Below are 23,533 nucleotides of genomic sequence, written 5' to 3'. Positions count from 1 at the left end.
CCAGCTTTAGTGTACAATATACTTACATCTCTTGGTATGATGAGCAGCTGAGGTTTGTTGGCAATAGCTGTACTATAGATGGTGTGATGGAAGGTAGGATAAGAACTAAGTTAGTTTGGAACAAGATCTTCCACTCTTCACTTGTATAAAGGGAGACACTTCCACTCAGTTTAATGATAATGGTTTCCAGGAAAATCTCTTTTATGAAGGTTATTTGGGATTCTGAAAGATTAGCCTACATTAAAAGAGAAAAATAATACATTAAAAACAAAATGTTAAATTATATCACTTCACTTTCTTCCATTTGATGCACCTGGAATGTATTTAGTTGATTTAAACTGAAAGCTCAAATGGGCCTAAACATGCCATCAATTATAACAAAGTAATTTTTTTTAATAAAATGCATGCTGCACCTGCAAATTGTGTTTTATTTAGCTCTTCACCTATACATAGCTCTTTACCTGTGCAGCTGCCATGGTTATAGCGGTTGTGTAGTTTGTGACGTCTTCGGGTTTTATTAGACTAAGGATTTCTCCTAACAAGGTGCTGTTTGATAAGATGTCTGACTTGATCAGTAGCACAGCAGCATCATTTGGAGTAATGACCTTCAGAAGCACACTCTGATAACAAAAGAGTATAAAACATTGGATACAAATCTTTAAAATCAAAGTTTAAACTAGGCATTCCCAACATTTCCAATATTACAGCCCCCAGTGGATTACCCATTATGTCTTTATGCTCTCATCATGACCCTTGGAAATCATCATAAGCATTAATCTTATGAGCTACCAGTATGACTTTAAAAGATATCAATAACTTGGCTTTATGTATCTTATTGCCTGTGTCTGAAGATGGAAGACAAAGGCTGTGTTGCTGGCTTTTGTCTTCAAAGTGACCAGGAAGACCAGAAAACCTTAGACGTGCATTTGTTTTCGTCCAAATGCATTTTCATCTGAATTTCTGGAATTTCCGTGCTCGTTTTAACAAACGATAATGAATGCGCAGAATCCAAAATCCGAAAGATCCGACATAAAAAATGCTTTATTTTCTTTTCGTGGCGACAACAGTTCGATACAGATAGAGGATTCAACATGCCGGTGACAATAGCGATCTGTGTCTATTGAACCTGCAGTTGAATGTGCCTAACCTAACTCTATTAGTCCAAGATTATTTGACATAGAAATAAAGATTCGACATAGAGAGAAAAGATTAGATATTATAGAGACATGAAGATTCAACGAAGCAGCTAAAAACATACGATCGCCATGAGCGGAAATTTATGGTCAAATGCTCAGCCCATAGGCTATAGAAGAATTTGAATGTTGGTTAACTAGTAATAATAATTAATAAATATAATTATTACTAGTCATACAACATTACAATTCTACTATATCTTGTGGGCGGAGCATTCGACCGGAAATGTACGATTGCGGCATCGTACAGTTAAGCTGAATCTTCTTAGTACATTCAACAGACACCAAAAGCCTTCAATTGACAGATTCAACCTTAATTAATTTGGATTTTCCGACAAATGCATTTTTTACCAAAACTAAATAAATAAAAACAAATTTCGGGAACAACTAAATACATTTATTTTTCAGATGAAAACGTGTGCACATGTCTAGAAAATCTTGCCCAATTGCTAAGATTTTTTTTTTAGAAAAAAATAATTGGGAAAGAAGACACCATAAGGTGTTTGGGTTGGGTTATGCATGCCTTACCATTCACTGTCAATTGCCAGTTCAGGAACTGGGAATAAAAACTGACTAAGGAGAACCTACCATGTCAAAGTCTGGATATAACTCTTGAAGTTCTGACAATGTGAAACGAATGAGAAAATGACCCAGGTTCTTGTCAATCCACATCTCAGTATCAGTGTTGTTATCTTCACAGGCTGACCCTTAACAAAGAATGCACATTTTAGAATTTTATCTTGTCTTCTTCAACTTTATACAGCTATGAAAAGAACGTACAATAGCTACAATAATGATAAAATATGTACAATAATTGATTTATTTTAAAAAGAAACAATTATTGAGAGAAACGCAAAGCTGCTATTGCTCATCTGCTTCTTGAAATGCTAGTTGGCTGACCTCTCAGCTGTCTATACTAAAGCCTGACCTGGAACCAGTATGCAGCTGGTAAAGACAAAAGGAGTTATTTACTAAAGGCAAATCCACAAGTGCAAACTACAAGTGCAAAGTGCACTTGAAATTGCACTAAAAATGCACTTGGAAGTGCAATCACTGTAGATCCAAGGGGGACATGCACGGAAATGCTTGCACATGATTGGATGATAAATTTAGCAGAGCCTCCCCTCATTTCAGATCTACCCCTCAGATTTACAGCGACTGCACATTCAAGTGCACTTTACACTTGTAGTTTGCACTTGTAGTGCAAAGTGGATTTGCCTTTTGTAAATAACCCCCAAAGTAATATCAGAAATAATTATGATGGATGACTGAATTTGTGAGTTTCCATTTCCCCCAAATTTCTGTGAAAACTGGGAGATTTTGGTGAAATTTTTCCATTTTGGAGCAATGAAATGGAGAGCAAATCAAGCCAAAATAGATTTTGCTGTGTTTTAAGGTACAATGGGCTTTAAATGGTTCTTGAGTGTGGTTCATAAGCTCTTTTCAACTATCCTTGAGCTGTTTCCTACCAAAACTTCTTTGTTTACCTTTTTTTACATAAATCAAAATCAAACAGTAAGAAAAGTGAAACAAACAAACACAAAAAACAACAGTTACCAAATGCACAAATGGGGAAAAAATAACACTGAATGAAATAAATGAAACTAGTCTAAATACATACTGTAAAAAATATACACTTTAAATAAAAAAGAGTACATTGCTTTTTTTTTCAAGCAAATTTTGCCTAAATCGCTTAATAAGTAAAATGAGGACTTTCCACTTGCTCTGGGTCAACAGCTTAGAAAGTATTTAAAAAATCTGAGGAGATTTTTCCTTTAAGAATGATATTATATTAAACTTACCTGCAAAGTCTTTCTGCATGTCCAAGTAGGATTTGCAGTAAATGTAGACTGCGCTCATTTCAGCTTCATCGAGTTTATAAAATATGGAATTTAACTCCTTTACTCTGTAGAAATTAAATGATATATAAAAAAATTCTATCAATTAAAAAATAAGGTTGAGAGAAGTTTCACATATCCAATTATTAATTGCCTCAGTTCCCACCAGATATGGTTTTATCAGTGAATAAAGTTTGCATTGTGTATTAATTAACTGCATAATCTGTATTTGCCCAATTTCTTTTTATCATTGAAGCTGGACTGCAGGCAGATATAAAACAACTAAATAATAATAATAATGCTCTATTTTAAATGAAGACAATATTATGCAATGACTGAGAAATTCGTTATTTGTCAAGTGAAACATCTCTAATGCAATTATTCCTTTTTGATAGTGGCATTTAGATGTCTGCAGCTTTCCTGTTAACAAACAACCACAGTACCCCTCTATGTTTGGTAAACCAAACTCCAGCCATTGAAACAGTATGCTTATCGTAATCCTTTGCTTACAAAGCTTAGGGTGTTATACAAAGTGTTGCTAGTATTGGGTGCTGAAGTGAGATCAAAACTTCAGAAGTAAACAGAGAATTTTAAGTTTTCCCGAAAATTATTTTTTATCCCCCTTTTTAACCCAGTTCTTGAATCTGTCTAGCACTACATCTGTAGGACTTTCTATTGCAATGAATAGTGCCACTCAACCAATAGAGAGAGAGAGAAACCGCAAAAGAGCTAAGATGTATTTTTATATAAACAGTTCTAGAAGAGTATACTGAAAGGTCATCAAACAACACTTACATTGCCTGATAATGTTCACATGGAATTTGTAAGGGTAGTTGAGAAAGTTGTGTTTCGTTGATTGCATGGAAAAAGTCAAGAATGATAATGTGGAAAACCTGGAGCCATTCGGTCATATTCTGGAGGCTCCAATCCTCATTGAGAAGAGAGAAAACATTATTTACAAGTTCCTGCTGGGTGCTGAAAATCAGGTAGGATGTTGGTTGAAGAGGATCGCAAGATGATGTGTTTGAAGTTGAATCGGTGGGCTACAAAGTGATCAACAATGGCGTATTAGTATATGCAGCTTGAAAAAGTTTTGCCTATTTTGGCAACTGAATGTCTGGTGTACCTAAAATTGAATTTTCACATAAATGTTTTTGCTTGAGTTCCTTTGTGCACACTTGACCAGTGTAATAGAGTTTCAACTGTCTTGTTTTATTTTTTTATTTATTTTACATTATAAAGGGTGTCACATAAGGATCGGGAATAAGCAATTATGAGAAAGAATACTTAAAACTTGGTGGACAGGCACAGAGTCTGGGATTATGGCGGGAAGATCTTGCTGTTGGACTATTTAACACATATTGGAATCTTTGGGTTGACTCTTTTTTTTTTTTTTAATTAGGCTGGCTACAACAAATACATAATACATTTTGCTATTTTTTTCCAAAGCCCACGTTGTTATTGCTAAAAACAAGACGCTTCAGCCCATGTAAAAATGTTATGATTCAGCAAAAAGATTCCTCTTCACTAGTATAGCTTGTAGCATTCCTTATGGAAAAACAAACCCTAATAGGATCTTTTAGATCTGAAATCTTTCAAATTGTCAACAACGTTGGTGGCCATTTTTATAACTGTCAGCTTGCTATCGCCTAACTCCAGTCAAAAAAGTTTTATTTAGTGTTTACTAGAGTGGGGAAGGGTTGGCACCTCTTTCATTCTCTAATTGCCATCTTTGGCCCTAATTAAAAGATTCTCACTCACTTACACCCGTAAGTATAGGAAGAGATGAGAAAAGTTTCCAGTAGGGTAGATGCAATTGTAAAACAAGTTTTCAGTAGAGTAGTTAAGATTAAGAATATACAACAGTGTTTTTATTGCTGTCTGTACCTTCCTGTCCCAGTGACAACCCCCTCTCCTCCCCTGCCAATTTCTAGAGATATACACAAAGGAAAATGTGTTTAGTTTTGTTTCAGATTCATTCGTTATGTTAAAAATGTAATTTTGCCATATTTGATATGTTAGAATGATTTGTTTTTGGAATGTGTTTCATATATTCTGAGTTGTTTCAGAAGACAACGATATTATTTTTACTTCATTATATTTTTATCTATTTATATTGTATTCTATTTTTTTCTATTGTATTAGATTCTTTTATTTTATATTCTTTTTTATACTATTCTGTTTTGTTTTATTCTATTCTGTTCTTTTATATTCTATTCTGTTTTATTCTATTCTTTTCTTTTATATTCTATTATATTCTATTCTATAAAGCAGCCTATGAATCATCATGCTATTTTATTTGTATACCTTACTGTACTTATTGCAGGAAGTTTCAATTTAAAATTCAAATTTATAAAAAAAAAATTCAAGTTTAAGTACATTTCCAATTTTAAATTCAATTTGAAATTCACATAATTAATTTTGTTATATTTTATTTTGGATTTGTTGAAATTCATTACTATTGTGATATGGAAATTTGGATACATCTGAATCTCCAAACAACAACATTTTTATCTGAAAATTTAAATTGTAACGAAACGAATCCTACATGTCTACTCATTTCTTGTACAGGCGTTACACAGGCAAGAACTATGGAAAAAACGAACCTTAACCTCTCACACACAGAAAAAAAAGTGCAACAAAAATGTTAACTCTTCCCTACACCATTCAAAACAAAAACTAATAATTTGCATAAAGTCAGATAACTGTTAAGTGTCTAAAATGTACTGGTCTGTCTAGTGTAAATTGTTATGAGTTCCAGCTTGGTTGACCCAGAAGATGGGGGAAATAACTTTTTGTTTCAAGATACAGATTTGAGAAAAATGCATGGGGTAAAGTTTTACCTGACACATTGTAGTTTGTACTCTTATAAGATATTTCAGGAGTATATTATAACTCTTAAATTCCTTGATGAGACCCAGAAGAGTTGTACTTAAAGTTGTGTTCATGAAGGAATCCGCAATGAATGTCAAATCCACCAGTTCATCTACAGACAAGGTCTCTGGGTTCTCAAACTATAGGTAAAAAACAGAAGAGTACTGATTTATATGAGTTTTTCAGGAGACACATGTTTGCAACAAGTAGGCAATAATAGCATTTTTCCTCCTTTATTACCTTTTAGTATGTTTGTGAAAAAACATACTAAATCCCATTCAACTCTAAAAAAGTGATTTCAAATCTTACTGTCCAAAAATGCACAGGACCCTTTTTCAAAAACGAAATGAGACTCAGCCACATCTATCTAAATACTCTCAACACATTTAGTTTTACTTGTCATATGAATTTGCCATCTCAAATCGCATCACAAGACACACATGTGTGAACTGGGGCACAAGGAGAATTACAAAGGCACATGTAGGTTTTTTTGCCAGCAATGGCAGCCATTGTGTTTCTTTAGTCAAATGTTGCATATTTTACATTGGTATTCTTTGCATTATAATTTATAAATCCTCCTCTTTCAGTTACTCAGTGTATCACATTCTCACCTTTGAAAAGTTTTGATTGAATGCCGATAGGTCCTGAATTGTTGACTGTTCAATAAAATCTGCTAAGTTTAGAACAACCCAAACTTTCAAACTAGTTGAGTCACAGGCAATACCTGCAAGAGAAAACATAATGTCATATTTTAATGCTCACAAAGTTAACAAATACCATTAAACTGGAATATTAAACATAAACTCCAACAAAGATAGTTTTTTTTTTTTAAATAAATAACACTTTTAATCAATTTATATTGTAGAAGAACATAGTCAACATTACATTAATTGTAGAAAAGACAAAGCTTTGTCTTCCAATACTAGTTATAATGGTAGAAATCCAAAGTAATCACAGTTGATAGAAAGTTGGTATAATCACAAAAACTCAAGCATTACAATTGAGTTAATAGGGAGTAACATATAGGGGTTGATTTACTAAAGGCAAATAGACTGTGCACCTTGCAAGAGCAGTTGCTCCAGAGCCATAGTTATGCAACAATTATGTAATTCAGTTACCATAAGAGCTATTCAGCTAAAGAAGCATGACAAAAAATAAAACAAAAAAGTTCATCAACAATCATAAAACATACAATATGAGATCTTGTGATTAGTGGTCAACCCCTGGCCCTGAGAGCCTGAAAGATCAATGTCAAGGGCAACAGTAGAACAATTATGTTCTTTGTGTAAATATACAATAGATAACTAGGAACATACATTCAGAAAAGATCAAGAAGTGAAAAAATAAAGAGGAGAAGAAAGAGAAAAAAGTTGTGAGCAGATCTCCAGTCTTTCCACTCTTGTATTTAGCTTTATTTAATCACCCCCAGTGTTAATCATTGTTATTGTGAGATTTACCTGTACCAGTGGACTGATCCATCAAATAAATTTTAATAAAGTACTGATATATATCTTCTTTTTCCTTTGGCTCCATTAATACAAAATCACGACTGAAAGCCTTCACTCTGCAACAAAAATAAAAATAATAAGGATATCAGCACTTTTGGTTTTAAACCTATGACATGAAATTGAGACATAATTTGTTTTTCTTCTTGTCTCAATCCAGAGCACTGTTGTAATATGTTGGCCGATTTATGTAGGATAATATATATATATATATATATATATATATATATATATATATATATATATATATATATATATATATATATATATATATATATATATATATTTATGTATAAATATAGGACAATATTGACCAGGCCAGAATTCAGTTGACAATGGTTGAGTCGTCCAAGCCAACAAACCAACAAAGGGACATCTGATGACCCTTTGATATGTTGATCTTATGCAAGTCTACCTAAGTATGTGAGGTATGGCCTGTTAATTTAATTGAACATTTCAAAGGGTACATTTTTTACATACTTAAGGATGATAAAGAACCATAGAAGAATAATTTATTGATGGTAATTACAAGTAGAGGCTTTTCACTTTTATTAACAATAAGATCAAAGAGTATTTTGGGTTGACCGAGCAGAAATCCCCCAGTTTCAGACTAGTATTTCAGGTGGACTATTCAAGCTGGCAGTCAGACTTTTCATTCTCCGTGAAGGTGACAGAAGGACCTGGGTTCTCTGAAGGCGAATGCTGAACAAATAGCCTGTCACCTATTTTATATTTACTCTGTTTGATTTTGTCATCTGTTGCAAGTATCTTATGGACTTGTTCTGTCTGAAGTTTCAATAAATGCATCTCTCTGGAAGAATCAGGTTGCTGCTGGAAATTACTCACATTATATTAACAATTAATTCATTATCTACCCACTACTACATCACTACAAGCACTGGGAGTCATTACTTTGCTATTACTATGAGCCACTTCTGACAAGTTTTCCCGACACCAAGAGAAAAAAAGGTGTTGGGGAGAGCACAGCCTGTGATTGACAGCCTCAGCTCTGTTCCTGCGTGCTGTGGGAAGGTGGGAAGGTCCAATCAGCTCTCCTCACCCCCTGCTTTCGCAAAGCTCAGACAAGCTGTATACATTTTTGAAATTGAACGGATGTAGAGAAGAGAAGGCTGAAGATAAGCAGGTGTAACTTATGTAGGGGGATTTGTTTAATCTATGTGTATCACCTGAGGCCAGTCACTTCACTGGATAGATGTAATGGTTTACAACCACTTTATTTATTTATTACACAGTGCTTTACATGTATATTGTACATTCACATCAGTCCCTGTCCTCAAGCAGCTTACAATGTAAGGTTTCTAACTCACATTTATGCATACACCTACTAGGGCCAATATAGACAGGAGCCAATTAAGCTACCAGCATGCCATTGGACTGTGGGAGGAAACTGGAGTGCCAAAGGAAACCTAAGCAGGCTGCAGGGAGACAATGAAAACTCTGTACAGGTATAGGGGTGTGGTTGGAATTTGAACCAACAGCCCTAGTGCTGCCAGGCAGAAGTGCTAACCACTTAGCCACTGTGCTGCCCATACCACTTTATTTATAAATATTACATTTCTCAGAGGACCTCCATTTAAAACTTTTGTTGAAATTAAAACGGTTTAAACACCTCTAAATATTTTTGTATTGCCTTCTGTGTCCATATTAGTTTACCCATGTGAACTACAAAACACCTCTCCCCAATATTATGTATCAAGTACCTTATCTGCTAGTTTGTACCTTAGGGCCCTTTCACACCTACGGACAAACGGTCCGTTTATTACAAGTCCGTTTACGGTCTGTATTCATCCGATTCCCCATAGATGAGAGCGGAGGAGAGACAGGGCGGTCTCTGCATTGTGTGCGGGGACCGCCCTGTCCGCCAACAGCTCAGCGGGGATTTATGGAGGAATCCCCACTGAGCCAAACGGGCTAACGGAGCTGATCAATACGGATCCGCTCCGTGTGAAAGAGCCCTAAACAGTTAATTTTTGTATCTGGAAATAATGGGCAAGGATTTACTTTACCCAACTTTCTGGGAAGGGGAGCAATAAAAATAGAAGTGTCTTACAAGAAACCCAAATGTATTAGGATGTATTTTTTAGTTAAGATCATGTTGTTTTGTAACATATGAATTGCTGGGAACATTTATCTATAAGGAAACACATAATAAATGACACCTTGTGGATCTACTTATTGTTATCTGCATCATTGAAGTTGACCTCCTATATGTGACAGAACCCACTGTCACTGTGTGTTTTTAAAGGGACTGTGGGCTGGCCTCCTACCCAAAGATTATGGCCCAGAAGAGACTGGAGACCTGGGGACAAGCTGGCATTGAGATAATGTAATGTAATGTAATGCTACATTGTCTAATTGTGTTGGTAAATGGCACATAGACAATGGTCTGGACTGGAGACATCTCTCCGCAGGGGATGTTTATTGAGAGGCTGCCTGCTTGCCATAATCCCTTTATGTTTATCTGTAGTCTGTTTCAATGTACAAGTGTTCAGTTTCCATTGGTTGTTCCTTGTCCCATACCCCCTCCCCTCTATGACAAAGCTAAGGGGAGTGTCCCTAACTGTGTGTAAAAGTGTATGTCTTGTATTTAATAAACAGTTTATTCTCTGCATGTTTAACCCTCAACACCTGTGTGGATTGTCTCGTGATTGAGGGGTTAAGGGCTGGTTATGGCGAATCTGCAGGCTGTGGGTGCATTTGGAAGACAGGAGACACAGGTCTGGCGGTTGTGCCCACCTGGGGTATCCAAAATGCATCACACTATATATCAGTATAAAATGTTCTTCTCTAATCATTAACTACTGGCATAACTCTGGGTTTAGCAGTAGGGATCTGAGCGCTGAGGGTGTGGAGTTAAAGGAATATATGAGCACCAGAGGAGGTCTAGCACAGCATGGATATGGAATTTATTTTGCAACAGGTTCACTTTACAATGAGCAGAAAATTGTGCGCCTAAAATGTTCATAACTAATAAACAATATCTGCACCCTGTCACCCCATCCTCCTCCCATGTTATGTAAAATATTTGAGGTTGCAGATGAATCCTTGTTAGTAGTTCCAGCTTATTTCAGTAAACTACACTGTTGTAAGTAAGGGAGTGAGGCAACTATACACAAGCAACCTGTCCCCGTTGGATCCAAACATTTGCACTCTTTGCACCCACTGTAGTTACATTCTAGTAGCCAAGTTTCGAACAAGATGAAGTGTAGAAAATAATCTGCACTTACATGGCCTGGTAAGAAGAGCATGATATATTGGTCGGCAGAAGCTGCAGATTGGTTTGATTGATATACAGGATCAGGTCAGCCAAGTCTGTCTGGAATAAAATTGTCCAGTCTCGAGTGTCATAGGTGTAGAAGCTTGGCTGAAGGTTCTTCAGGACAACAGTAATCATTGTCTCTTTGATGGATGTTAGTTGGGATTCTGAAAGGTTTTTCTAGTGAAGCAATAAATTAGCAGCATTAGTAATGAGTTCTGAGGCTTCCTTATAAAAGAAGAATATAAGAATAAACATGTAGCTGCTACACACAACAATCAGTTTTTAAATGAAAGAAAGCATATGGTTGGTTGTTAATAGTTTCAGTTTTGTTAGCTGCATTAAACCACGTTTTAAAGGTTTAAAGATAAACCAAGGATTTGAATAATGCCATACCTTTTCCACTGTGTTTTCAATTATTTTGAGATAGTCAATGATGTTTTCTCTTGCCACAAGGCTTATGACCCTTTCAAGTATCATACCATTCAATAGGACATCAGACTTTGTCAGAAGCAGGGGAACATCATCACGTGTCACTAGGCCAAGGACAAATCTCTGAAAGATGCAAATGAGAAATTTGTTATGAATAGTAAATATGATAATTAACTAGAATCAGTGCAAAGTCAACTGGTGAATATAGCAAAAATATCTATTTTATAAATTAGAAAACACTGAATATGTTTAACTGTTTCAGCTAGAATAAGGTTCCTTTGGGTGCTGAAATCCTATATACTACATGGGAAAGTTACTACTACCACATACAACTAACGGTCAGATTTAAAGTACATACAGGTACATCTAAAGTTAAAATCCTCCATGTTGTTTTTTTTTTACTGTCTACATTCCTTTTTTCGGGAACTTCCTTTACTTTCTGTCTCAAGTCACAACAGGAAATGAAATGCGATCAACCCAAAAGATGGAGATATTCTCTGAGACAGTTGGCAATAGAACAAGTGTTAATATTGGAAGATTTTGCTTCTAATTCCAGTGACAATTTGGGAATTACCCTTTCTTCCAGTTCAGTCCACAGGCAGCAATAAAAATCTGTCGAGAGTTCTTTCCACAGTTAATCCAACATGAAAAAATTAGGATCTAAATACACTTTAACCAGATGACAAGACACGAGTAAGGAAACAAAAATTACTGCTATCATTGCTACAGATTCTATAACCTAGACCTAACCTATTACCTACAATTACTTTACAAATTATTGTTAAACCATCAAGCAGTCACAGGCTTTGTTGAATTTGGCCTATTTTGATTATTTACAAGCAAATATAAGGGGTTTTAGATTGCTTACAATGTCCAGATTTGCATAGAGTCTGATCAGTTCAGTCACACTTCCAAAAATATAGTAGGAACCTAGGTTTGTGTTAATCCATTCTTCAGTGCTGGTCGCTTTGACAGAACATGCAGAACCTGACAGATCAATACATGAAACGCAATTATTTAATTTTGATTTATGAATGTTTGTTAATAGATATAACTTAGTTGGCACTCATATTTTTACCTGTAGTGTTTTGTTGCTGGCTTAGGTAGGATTTACAGTAGCCATAAACCAATTCTCTAGTTGAGTTATCAATTCTGTAGTAAAGATTGTTCAGATTTTTAACTCTGTAGAATAAAATGAGAAAGTTGGATGGCGTATTGAAATTCATTACCAGATACCTGGAAATCACGTTTACATTTAAAATATAAATTAGCTGAGCATCAAATAAACAAAGTCAGTCCACTCAAAATTATTGTTTCCTTTACAGAAAGATGCTGGAGAGTAAATCATCTACTGTAGCACATTGTTTTTTAAACGACTAATGGTGATGAGTTCTCAGGTTTACCTACATGCCATGGACCACTTTCCATGGTGGATTGTTTTGTTATGAAGTATGTGGAAGGACTAGTTAAACCCTTGGTTTAAAAGAATTAGTCTTCAAGACAGAAATTATAGTAAGGAGCAAAGATTACTAAATATTGAAATATTTTCCAGTTTTACGCAGTTTGTCTCTACAATGCTGATTGGTGGGCCTGGATCAGCCTATCCACCCCCCCAAAGGGGAAAACCGAAAACCTGCTCGGTAACTTTGCCCCTGTACATACAAGAGGTTTTTCCGTCAGGAAAACTGTGGTGAGAGCTTTTCCATCAGGAAAACTGCCGGGAAAAAGACCATCATCTTTTTTTTCCACGCAGTTTTCCTGTCGGCAAAACTGCGATGGAGCATACACAAGGCTGGGATTCCTAGCCAAAAGCTCTCATGGCAGTTTTCCTGCTGGGAAAAACGGTCGTGTACGAGGCATTACACATTTACTAAATCAGGGGTCTCAAACTGGCAGCCCTCCAGCGTTTGAGGAACTCCAAGTCCCATCATGCCTGTGGGAGTCATGCTTGTAACTGTCAGCCTTGCAATGCCTCATGGGACTTGTAGTTCTGCAACAGCTGGGGGTCCGCCAGTTTGAGTCCCCTGCACTAAATGGAATTTTTTTGATCACATTTCGCTATCCTATTATTAGAGGAACCCAGGCAATGTCACATTTTCACCCTAGCTGCTGGAAACACTAAAAAACAGGCATGAAAACCAGTTCCAGAAAAAGAGGAACTGTGGTGCTTTTATCCACCAATCAGATTCTCCCTTTTAAACTTACCAGTGCAGCTTACTAAATGCAAAGAGGGTTCCAATTGGTTGATATAGACATTTCTACATGTCTTTACATGTTTTACGCTGGTAGTGGTCCCTCCCTGGTCACTTACATGGACTGGTACTCCAGACAGGAGATTTGTGTTGGTAGATGGGACAGCTGCGAGCCACCAGGTGTAATGTCAAAGACAGTGAGTAGAATGATGAACGCTTTCTGCCAAGCTGAAAAATCTGAGCACCCTCTTCTATCAGTCAAAAATACAAAGGAGTTATTAAGTATCTGTTCTTGTGTCTGAACTTGGAGTTTGGATAGTAGTTGAGAGCCATTGCAGGAAGGCTTGACACCTTGGAAGTCTGTGTCCTGCAAAACATGTAACAATAATGTGTTTACAGAGGTTATGGGGGTGAAAAGAATTTAAATGGAAAACACGTTATATAATCACTTTATACTTTTGGGGACTTTTTCTCTTACATATAGGTGGAACTAAAAAATATAAAAAAAATACTTCTGCACTACTATTAAATTCATCAGTGATACAGTGGAACCTTAGATTATGAGCGTAATCCGTTCCAGGAGAATGCTCGTAATCCAAAGTGCTCACATATCAAAGCGAGTTTCCCCATTGAAGTCAATGGAAACAAAAATAATTTGTTCCGCATTGACTTTAATAGCATGCAATACCGCATGTGGCCAGAGGTGGGGGGTGCCGGAGATCCTCGTAAACACCCGGAAAGGGCCGAGGACACCTCGCCTGAACTTGGAAAACCCCAGGAAGTCTTGGGAACTGAGTATTTCCTAGATTTTCCAGGCATTTCCGAACGGCTCCGGCGCCCCCACCTCAGGCTAAACGCGGTATTGCACACCGCTTTGGCTTGAATTACTCGCAATCCGAGGTTCCACTGTAAGTGCTAAATATTCAATAACACCATCTGTTATTAGCAGACCAAAGTGAAATGGAAATAAAAGTGCTACCTCCCCACAAAATATATACAATTAAATAATGAAAAAACAAAGTAAAAATAGTGACTCCTAGTGGGAGTGTAACATATAGCATATATAATGATGCATAAACCATATTTGTGTGAATAGTATGTGAAACCATTGACCTCTAGTGGAAATAATAAATATAACACATAGATGCAAATATCAAATAAAGTCCATATATCCAGTGATATATTCTGTATACAAATGCTGTTCACACACAATTCAGCGATGAATAAAAAGCAAATGAGTGAAAAACACCAAGTGGACCCTCCACCAGTCACACTATGCGCTTACCTCCCAGAATGGCCTGGTAACACCCTCCCCTTTGGGGTCTCAATCCAGTGTCTTTTACCCACCGTTGTTATACATTGCTACTTTGAAGAGGAATACTGTTGTTATAGTAGCAGCTAGCTACCATAACCCCGGTATCCTCTTCAAGAGCGGGCGGTCCGCTTTCCGATAGAAGTGGTCTCTGCGGCAGATTCACTGCAAGATCACTTTTATTGGTGGTGGCCCCCTATCCCGCTGCTCTCCGGTGCTCTCTGCGGCGGAGGCGATCGGGTCCTGTCCCTGGGCTGACATGGAGACGAGTGAGGGGAAGATGGCCCCTACCTGTCTCCATATCATTGCATTTTTTTTACACTTTTTTTAAATTACATAAAATAAATGTTTGCATTGCATTTTAGTGTAAATATGAGATCTGAGGTCTTTTTGACCCCACTGCCCAGATCTAATATTTAAGAGGTCCTGTCATGCTTTTTTCTACTACAAGTGATGTTAACATTCCTTGTAATTGGAAAAAAACTGTGCCAAAATGAAAAGTAAAATAAATAAGATTTTTTTTTTAAAGCGCCCCGTCCCGACGAGCTCACGTGCAGAAGTGAATGCATACCCGCATAGCGCCCGCATATGAAAATGGTGTTCAAACCACACATGTGAGGTATTACCACGATCGTTAGAGTGAAAGTAATAATTTTACCCTCCTCTGTAACTCAAAACATGCAACCTTGAAGCGTGACATGTTGGGTATCAATTTACTCTGTGTAACGTTATCTTTCACAGTATAAAAAAAATTGGGCTAACTTTGTTATGCAAATTAATTGCACACATATATATATATATATATATATATATATATATATATATATATATATATATATATATATATATTTCTATATTTAAGTAGTTTGACCCCATATAGAGGAGTTTATATTTATTTTATATGTAACACATAGCAATTGATTTAGTTACCTCTATCAGACTAGGGTATGCCACTGGGGCAAAGAAATGCTTAGACAACATGACATCATTTAGATGGCAGTAACCGGGCAATGTTCAGACACCAATAACAGGGATCTGAACAATTAAGGTATGCATATACCATACTGCCTGCATTGTGCTTTCACTGCTCTCTCTACTATATCTTATTGCTGATTACCGTATTTTCCGGCGTATAAGACGACTTTTTAACCCCTTAAAATCTTCTTAAAAGTCGGGGGTCGTCTTATACGCCGGAAACCTAAGATCCCTTACCTTATCCTAAGACATGCAGAATCGCGGCCATCCATTTTTCAAAGTCGCGCCTCCTACTTCTTCTGTTCCGTGATAGGCGGAACACTCAGCTTCCCAGGAGACACTGTGTTTAGTGTCCGCCTATCACGGAGGCCCTCTCGTCCTCGGACGAGAGGGCCTCCGTGATAGGCGAACACTGTAATGGGGTACAGTGAGTCTGGCATGTAATGGTGCACAGTGAGTCTGGCATCTAATGGGGCACAGTGAGTCTGGCATGTAATGGGGCACAGTGAGGCATGTAGTGGCACAGTCTGGCATGTAATGGTGGCACCGTGAGGCGAGGCATGACTAGTAGGAAGAAGGTAGTCTTATACGGCGAGTATATCCCAAAACCAAAATTTTAGCTGAAAAATTAGGGGGTCGTCTTATACGCCCAGTCGTCTTATACGCCGGCAAATACGGTACCTAGTCTCTGGTGGATTTACAGAAAACCATTGGGATATAGATCACTAATCACGGTGGACACACAAAGTCTTACCAGGCAAATGAAGTCCTGAACTCTATTTAGATATTCCAGGAGTGACCCACAATCACTGAATTCTGTGATCCTACTGACAACGGTTGTCAAGAAAGCGTCCTGCAAATAATCTGCTAAAAATGTTACATCGGCCAATTCTGATGCTGTCAAATTGTCCACCTGGAAGCAAAACAAATCAAAAGATGTTTTTTTTGAAAAAAAAAAAGACTGGAGAAGATCATTCCTGGCTAGGCTGTGTTTAAGGGATGGCTATACAATTCTTACCTTTCCAAAGATTGAATTCATTAGAATGAGATCATTTAATGAAGACTGCTGGATGAACAAGTTCAAGTTGGCTTTAATCCACTTTCTGATATCAGTGTCCTGACATGCACCTCCTAAAATGATGACATAACATTACCCTGGGGCTTTTTAATTATCTGAATCACACATTTCCTTTTTTGTTGTGTAATGTACCTGTTAATTCCGACTGGCCATCTAGATATTTCTTGACAAAATCCTTGTAGATTAATATTTGGGTCTGATTGTTGAAAGATGCATAGGGCATGATGAAACCTTGTAATCTGAAACAACATGAGAGTGTCATTCATTACCTACAACATAGGCTGGGAGGATGATTCTTGTTTGTAAAGTAGATGTAAACATTTAGGGCCAGATCCACAAAGAACTGCCTATCTTTAGGCAGGCGTAGCGTATCTCAGATACACTACGCCGCCGTAACTTAGAGCGGAGGGTTCCTTATCCAGAAAGAATTTGCGGCGTAAGTTACAGCGGCGTAGTGTAAAAATGTCGGCGTAAGGGCGCGAAATTCAAATGACTAAGATGTGGGCGTGTTTTATGTTAATTCATCTTGACCCCACGGAAATGCCGTTTTTTTTTTTAACGGCGCATGCACCGTCCGTGGGGGTAACCCAGTGCGCATGCTCGAAATCACGTCCCAAATAGTCAATGCTTTTGATGTGAACGTAATTTACGCAAAGCCCTATTCGCGAACGTTTACGCCACCGACGTAAACAACGGAAAATTTTACGCTGTCCCGACGTCCATACGTAACATTGCGTATGCCTCATAGAGGCAGGGGTAACTTTACACCGGAAAAAGCCTTACGTAAACGACGTAAAAAAATGCGCCGGGCGGACGTACGTTTGAGGATCAGCGTATCTAGCTAATTTGCATACTCGACGCGGAAATCAACGGATGCGCCACCTAGCGGCCAGCGGAAATATGCACCTAAGATCCGACGGCGTACTAAGACGTACATCAGTTGGATCTAGCCCACATTCAGGCGTATCTTGTTTTGTGGATACAAAACAAAGATATGACGGCGCATCGATGGAACTTACGCGGCGTATCAATAGATACGCCGACGTAACTCTTTGTGGATCTGGCCCTTAGTTGACATTTCGTTTTCTAAAATACTGTGTTTTTTACAAAATTTTAATTATCAACATTTTTTTTATTTTATTTATTACTTTTTTAAACCTTAATTGCATCTGAATACTGCTGAAGTGAATTAACGTGGTATTATTTTAAAGAACACTGCAAAATTAAAAATATTGAAAGTGTTTTTTTTAAAGGAGATGAACACATTAAAGCATATATGAGATTTTAATAATTAGTCCTACATCTACTTTAGGGTATCATCCAACAACACATGCAAAAATTCAGTAAACTGCAGATTTGAACTGTAAAATCAGAAAGTCCAAATTTTTTTTTTTTTTACAATTTTACTGTAACCCCTATCCCAGTCTAATGAAGCAGAGGGTTTTCCAATGCCTTTAGGCAGTACGAAAGCTTCTTGCTTTTTGTTGTGCATACAGTAAATGATTCCTGTAGTCTGTAGTGAAAATGAAATATATGATGAGCTTCTTTCCAAATGACCAGCAGTATAGGTAATTAGACTGTGTCAGAGCTAGCACAGTGATGAGTCTTTGATGGGAGAGGATGAAAATCCCTAATGTTTCCAGGTTTAAGATTAGGTGTTTTCAAAATACCGGTTGCAAGTGCTCAAATGATTTTACACATACAGTAATCTTTTTACTCAAACAATGCCAAATTGAAGCAAAAATGTGTTGAATGAATTTCCATGATCAGTTTTGCAGTTTATCTAAAGTCACAGGAAACTTACATTGCCTGGTAGGAAAGGCAGCTGATGTTGGTGGGTATAATCTGCAGTATAGATGGTGTGGTGACGGGTAAGAGTAGAACCAAGTCAATCTGGAACAAAACCTTCCAGTCTTCAGTTTTATAGGTGTAGAAGATTGAACTCTGGCCAGTTAAAGCAGTCTCCAGGAAAATCTCTTTCACCAAGGTTAACTGAGATTCAGATAGATTAGCCTAAAAATATATGATGGTTACATAGTTATATACTTACAGAGTTATTGTTACGTTGATAAAAAATGTCCATTGTGTTTAACCTCTCGTGTATGCTGGCAGTAAACTAAATCACTGTGGATGCATTAGTAACAACAAACTCATCCATTTTTTTGACTCCCTGCCAATTTGTTTTTATTGCAATACTCTATTATAGAATATTTAACAGCCTAAAGAACCTTCAATCTAAATCAGCTAAATACTTTCCAGGTGCATCAAACCAAAAGATGTTTATTGTATAAAGCCTCGTACACACGATTAGTCCATCCGATGAGAACGGTCTGAAGGAACATTGTCATCGGTTAACCGATGAAGCTGACTGATGGTCCGTCGCGCCTACACACCATCGGTTAAAAAAACGATCGTGTCAGAACGCGGTGACGTAAAACACAACGACGTGTTGAAAAAAACGAAGTTCAATGCTTCTAAGCATGCGTCGACTTGATTCTGTGCCTACTAACGATCGGTTTTGACCTATCGGTTAGGAATCCATCAGTTAAATTTAAAGCAAGTTGGCTTTTTTTTAACCAATGGTTAAATAACCGATGGGGCCCACACACGATTGGTTTTGACCGATGAAAACGGTCCATCAGACCATTGTCCTCTGGTTAACCTATTGTGTGTACGAGGCCTAACAGTTTTTGTTTTCTTTTTGCTTTCTGCTAAGTGGGACCCTTGCTCTCTGCTGGAAAGCTGTGGTCTCTCTGCAAAGGTCTTGCATGTCCCCATACTCAGTCAGACCTGCAGCTCTGCAATCAACACAGGTCATGCTCCCTGCTTGATTGAAGAGCTCTGACTCAGTAGCGGGCATTTGAGGAAAGTGTAAAGATAGCAGTGGACCTGTAGGGTTATCCTGCTGGTATTGTTATATTAATCTTAGGGTATTAATGTTGGTGTAAATAAGGAAGGGACATGTCAGATCCCTGCTAGAAGACCACTACTTCCCCAGGGAGAAGGGGTTCCAGCTGTTTTTGTACTTAAGGGCTATACACAAGATAAGAAAATCTGACAAATTAACATTTTTTTCCCCGCATGCTAGTCTTCATATCGAAAATGAAGAGTTACTCATTTTGCGAAAATTCTTGTATAACAGTATACAACTTCAGAAGTGATGTAATGTATTGTATTATATTGTATTATATATTGTACTATATATTGTATTTTCGAATGAAAACTGAACTGAATAAACTAAAATCGTATGATTTGGTATCGTACAACATTTTCTGTGTTTTTCCCTTTGGATAATTTTCGATTGAACTGCCGTGATCTGCTCTCGAACGCTGTGCACTAACAATCAGATTATCATATGATTGCTTTGAAAGCGGTATTTTTCATATGCTTTTCTGATGGTGTATACTAGGCTTTAGGCTGTGGCTAATTTTTAACACAACGTACTGTAATGCCGCGTACACACGATCGGTCAAACTGATGAGAATGGTCTGATGGACCGTTTTCATCGGACCAAACCGATCGTGTGTTGGCCCCATTGGTTATTTATCCATAGGTTAAAAAAAAAAGCAATCTTGTTTTAAATTTAACCGATGGATACCTAACCGATAGAACAAAACCGATCGTTTGTAGGCACGTCCATCGGTTAAAAATCCAGGCATGCTCAGAATCAAGTCGATGCATGCTTGGAAGCATTAAACTTAATTTTTTTCAGCACGTCGTTGTGTTTTACGTCACCGCGTTCTGACATGATCGTTTTTTTAACCGATGGTGTGTAGGCATGACTGACCATCAGTCAGCTTCATCGGTTAACCAATGAAAACGGCCCATCAGACCATTCTCATCGGTTTGACCGATCGTGTGTACGCGGCATAAGACTTTTCACACATTTTCTTTTTTGATGTGTCTTGAATACATCTAGCTAATTTTGAAAGTTCGATAGGGCTTTAACTACTATTACCTAAAGAACCAATACCCTATAATCCTATACTCATAGTACTATTTATGTAATTCCCTTGTCCTTTCTATGGCCCTTGAGATAAAAAAGTACATTTTCCTAATCTTTGGACATATTTTCTATTTCTATTTGCATATATGTATACATCATAATTAGTTTAACTCTAACATTTTGCAACTAAAGAAATTTTTTTAACCATATATTATAAGTTATGTCTACTATGTCCTTTATTAATTGGTTGCCATATTTGTACCCTTCTCACATCTTTCCTTCTTATGGACGGAAAGACACCTATTATTGCTGTTTAGGATGAACTCCAGAGCTACAGCAACTTTATAGCTAACTAGTAATAGTAATAATAAGAATAATAATTATCGTTAGCATCATAATAATCATCATTTATTTTTAGGGCACTACCGTTTCTGCTGTGGATATAATAGCTTGAACGTATTGTGGAATGTTCTGTGGCTGAAGAAGACTTAGGATCTCTGTCAGTATTGTGGTGTTGGAGAGGACATCTGGTTTGGTTATAAGGATGGCTGTCTCAGTGGGTGTTAGGACACTTAGAACAGAACTCTGTAAGTTGATGAGAAAGATGGTTAAAAATGAAGTAACTTCAGGTTAAAAAATGACCATAAGAATCAAATATGATACATACCAAGTCAAGATTGGGGAAAAACTCCATTAATTCTAAGACAGTAGTACTGGTCACAAAGAGTGCCAGATTCTTTGTGATCCATTCTGTGGTTTCAGTTTCAGGGGTGGCACATGCATATCCTAAATGGTAGAAAATTACAAAGAATGCAGAAAACAATCAGATTTTTTTTAAAGCTGAAAATACATTTTAAAGTAACTATACCCCTGCGTATAATACAGTTATCACCAGTATTAATTTTTTACTTTAAAAAATAATTGACTTAAAGGTTGGAAAAGCATGTTTGATCACTATTGCACCCCCCCCAACATAATTATAACCATATGGCCAACATTTCCCCCCCCCCCCATTAGACATAAAGGCATAAACATGTAGCCAATTGGCAGAGAATAGGTTTATGATGCAGTTGCCAAACAGCAATAGCCTAATTGGTCTCTGGTGTCTACAGGCACCTTTATGGTCCTTCATGCTTACCTGTGATATGTATTTGTTGGATTAGATAAGTCTTGCAGAAGGTATAAATTGCTTCAACTTTGATCTTGTCAAGCTTGGAGTGGACATTGCTTAGTTTTTTAATTCTAGATGCAACAAAAACAGATAAAGGGAACAATATTTTTCTGTAGCAATAAAAAATACGACATGATGCATACATGGTACCGTACAATGTACTATAATTGAACTTTTACACCAACTAAGTGAATTTTCACAGGCTAAGACACATATCTTGATTAAAGTATGCACATACTATTGAAGTCTATTGGGTGGGGAAGGGGGAAGGGGGGTCAATGGTTTAATTTTTTCTCATGGCAGTGAAGTCTCTCAAAGTATGCAATGTACAGTTAATTGTAAAACACAATTTTGTAAAACAGTAAATATTTAGCCTCTTTTGCTCTGGGATGGGTTACATTTTGCAGGCTAAGGATGGTGCAATGCAGCTTGTGTTGCTTAATTTAATAAATAGTACTCACATAGTCTGATAGTCTTCACATGAAATGTTAAGAGGCAGCTTAGACAAGTGTCTTTCACTGAGAGCATCAAAGAAAGTGCCAATGACAATGTCAAACACTTGGAACCAATCAGGCATGGCTAGAAGACTCCAGTCCTTATTGAGCAATATGAAGATAGTATCAAGAAGCTCCTGCTGGGTATTGTAGCTCAGATGAGTCGTTGGCTGTTGTGGGTCACATGAAGTTGTGTTAGAAGAAGTGTTTGTGACCTGCAGGAAACAAAAAAGGAGACATGTTATGATGTAATCAAGGGTGCAAATTATAGTATCCAAATTTCTCTGTGTTCTCAATTCATTTCATTCTTATATCATATGGGATTTTGTTTCAGCCTTAAAACACAATCAATAAAACTAGGGCAAATGTGGATTCAGACAGAGTGGTTTATTAAGGGCAGGAGTTGCTTGAGGGTGTTTTTTGACCCCTGAAATTCTGTGTCTCCATCCTATTCTCTTTTCTGTTTTCACTAGGGTGTGGTTTTGAGCTCCCATTGCTCTTTCTGGGTATTAACGTGATTGTAAATGATCACCTTGTGAAACAATCCATGCAGTTAAAAATAAAGTTGAAATGAAAAGCATTTCTGTATAGCTATAAAAAATAAACATTATAAATACAACTTCTTTCCCTTTTTTTATAAGTGATCACATGCCCTCTGTTCTCAGCTGCATAACAGCTGGGGGAGGAGAAGCAGCATCACACTGAGCTTCCCAGTGAAAGATTATGTGGGGGTGGGGGAGGGGGGTGTCAGGACCAAAGTAAACCATACTTTTTGGGATCTGGCAAATCCTCATCTTAACCCATACCTGATTTGTATTAGTAGAACAAGCCATTAGTGCACCAAACTCGCAAAGGGCCTTAGCCCCCACCCCCCTTTCCAAAATCTCACATTCATAATTCCACATTTAAAGCTTGAAAAGAACTAGACAAATCTTTTATGACACTGATCAGCTAATTCACAGATCTGGAATTGCAACTCTGCCTAGCCGTTTATGTTTTAAAGTTACAGAAGAATGTTGGTTGAGCACATGGTCCTTTTAGACCAGGTTTTAAACATCCCTACTTATGATCATTTAGTAATCCCAGGGTGTTCCTCTTAAATCTCAATTCCAGTCAACATGTTTACATTGTTTTGGATAGAAAAAGGAGAAAGGTTCAGAGCTCTCCTAGAGGTCAGAGCGAGAAGCGATGAGAATACAGAACAAAAAAACAAAAAACTAATTTTTAGTAAGGAGGGCAGAACTTT

The 23,533-nt window shown here is 37.2% G+C and overlaps 1 protein-coding gene across 1 annotated transcript in view; it reads right to left on the bottom strand.

Moving 5' to 3' along the window:
- The window catches only part of LOC120944379, a 62,404-nt gene that overhangs the window by 19,309 nt on the left and 19,562 nt on the right, over positions 1–23,533 (bottom strand). Inside the window, exons 14-34 of the mRNA XM_040358435.1 lie at positions 22,255–22,502; positions 21,761–21,864; positions 21,290–21,408; positions 21,049–21,207; positions 18,481–18,689; positions 16,809–16,915; positions 16,617–16,729; positions 16,353–16,511; positions 13,431–13,678; positions 12,198–12,301; positions 11,988–12,106; positions 11,084–11,242; positions 10,659–10,867; positions 7,363–7,469; positions 6,517–6,629; positions 5,875–6,045; positions 3,827–4,074; positions 2,996–3,099; positions 1,782–1,900; positions 462–620; positions 27–235 (exon numbers count right to left, since the gene is read on the bottom strand). Coding sequence (XP_040214369.1) covers positions 27–235; positions 462–620; positions 1,782–1,900; positions 2,996–3,099; positions 3,827–4,074; positions 5,875–6,045; positions 6,517–6,629; positions 7,363–7,469; positions 10,659–10,867; positions 11,084–11,242; positions 11,988–12,106; positions 12,198–12,301; positions 13,431–13,678; positions 16,353–16,511; positions 16,617–16,729; positions 16,809–16,915; positions 18,481–18,689; positions 21,049–21,207; positions 21,290–21,408; positions 21,761–21,864; positions 22,255–22,502 — 3,287 coding nt within the window. The remainder of the gene's footprint in view (positions 1–26; positions 236–461; positions 621–1,781; positions 1,901–2,995; positions 3,100–3,826; positions 4,075–5,874; positions 6,046–6,516; positions 6,630–7,362; positions 7,470–10,658; positions 10,868–11,083; positions 11,243–11,987; positions 12,107–12,197; positions 12,302–13,430; positions 13,679–16,352; positions 16,512–16,616; positions 16,730–16,808; positions 16,916–18,480; positions 18,690–21,048; positions 21,208–21,289; positions 21,409–21,760; positions 21,865–22,254; positions 22,503–23,533) is intronic.

This window comes from Rana temporaria, chromosome 6 (assembly GCF_905171775.1).
Source record: "Rana temporaria chromosome 6, aRanTem1.1, whole genome shotgun sequence".
NCBI classification, from domain to species: domain Eukaryota; kingdom Metazoa; phylum Chordata; class Amphibia; order Anura; family Ranidae; genus Rana; species Rana temporaria.
This window is presented reverse-complemented; position numbering and strand designations above follow the sequence as displayed.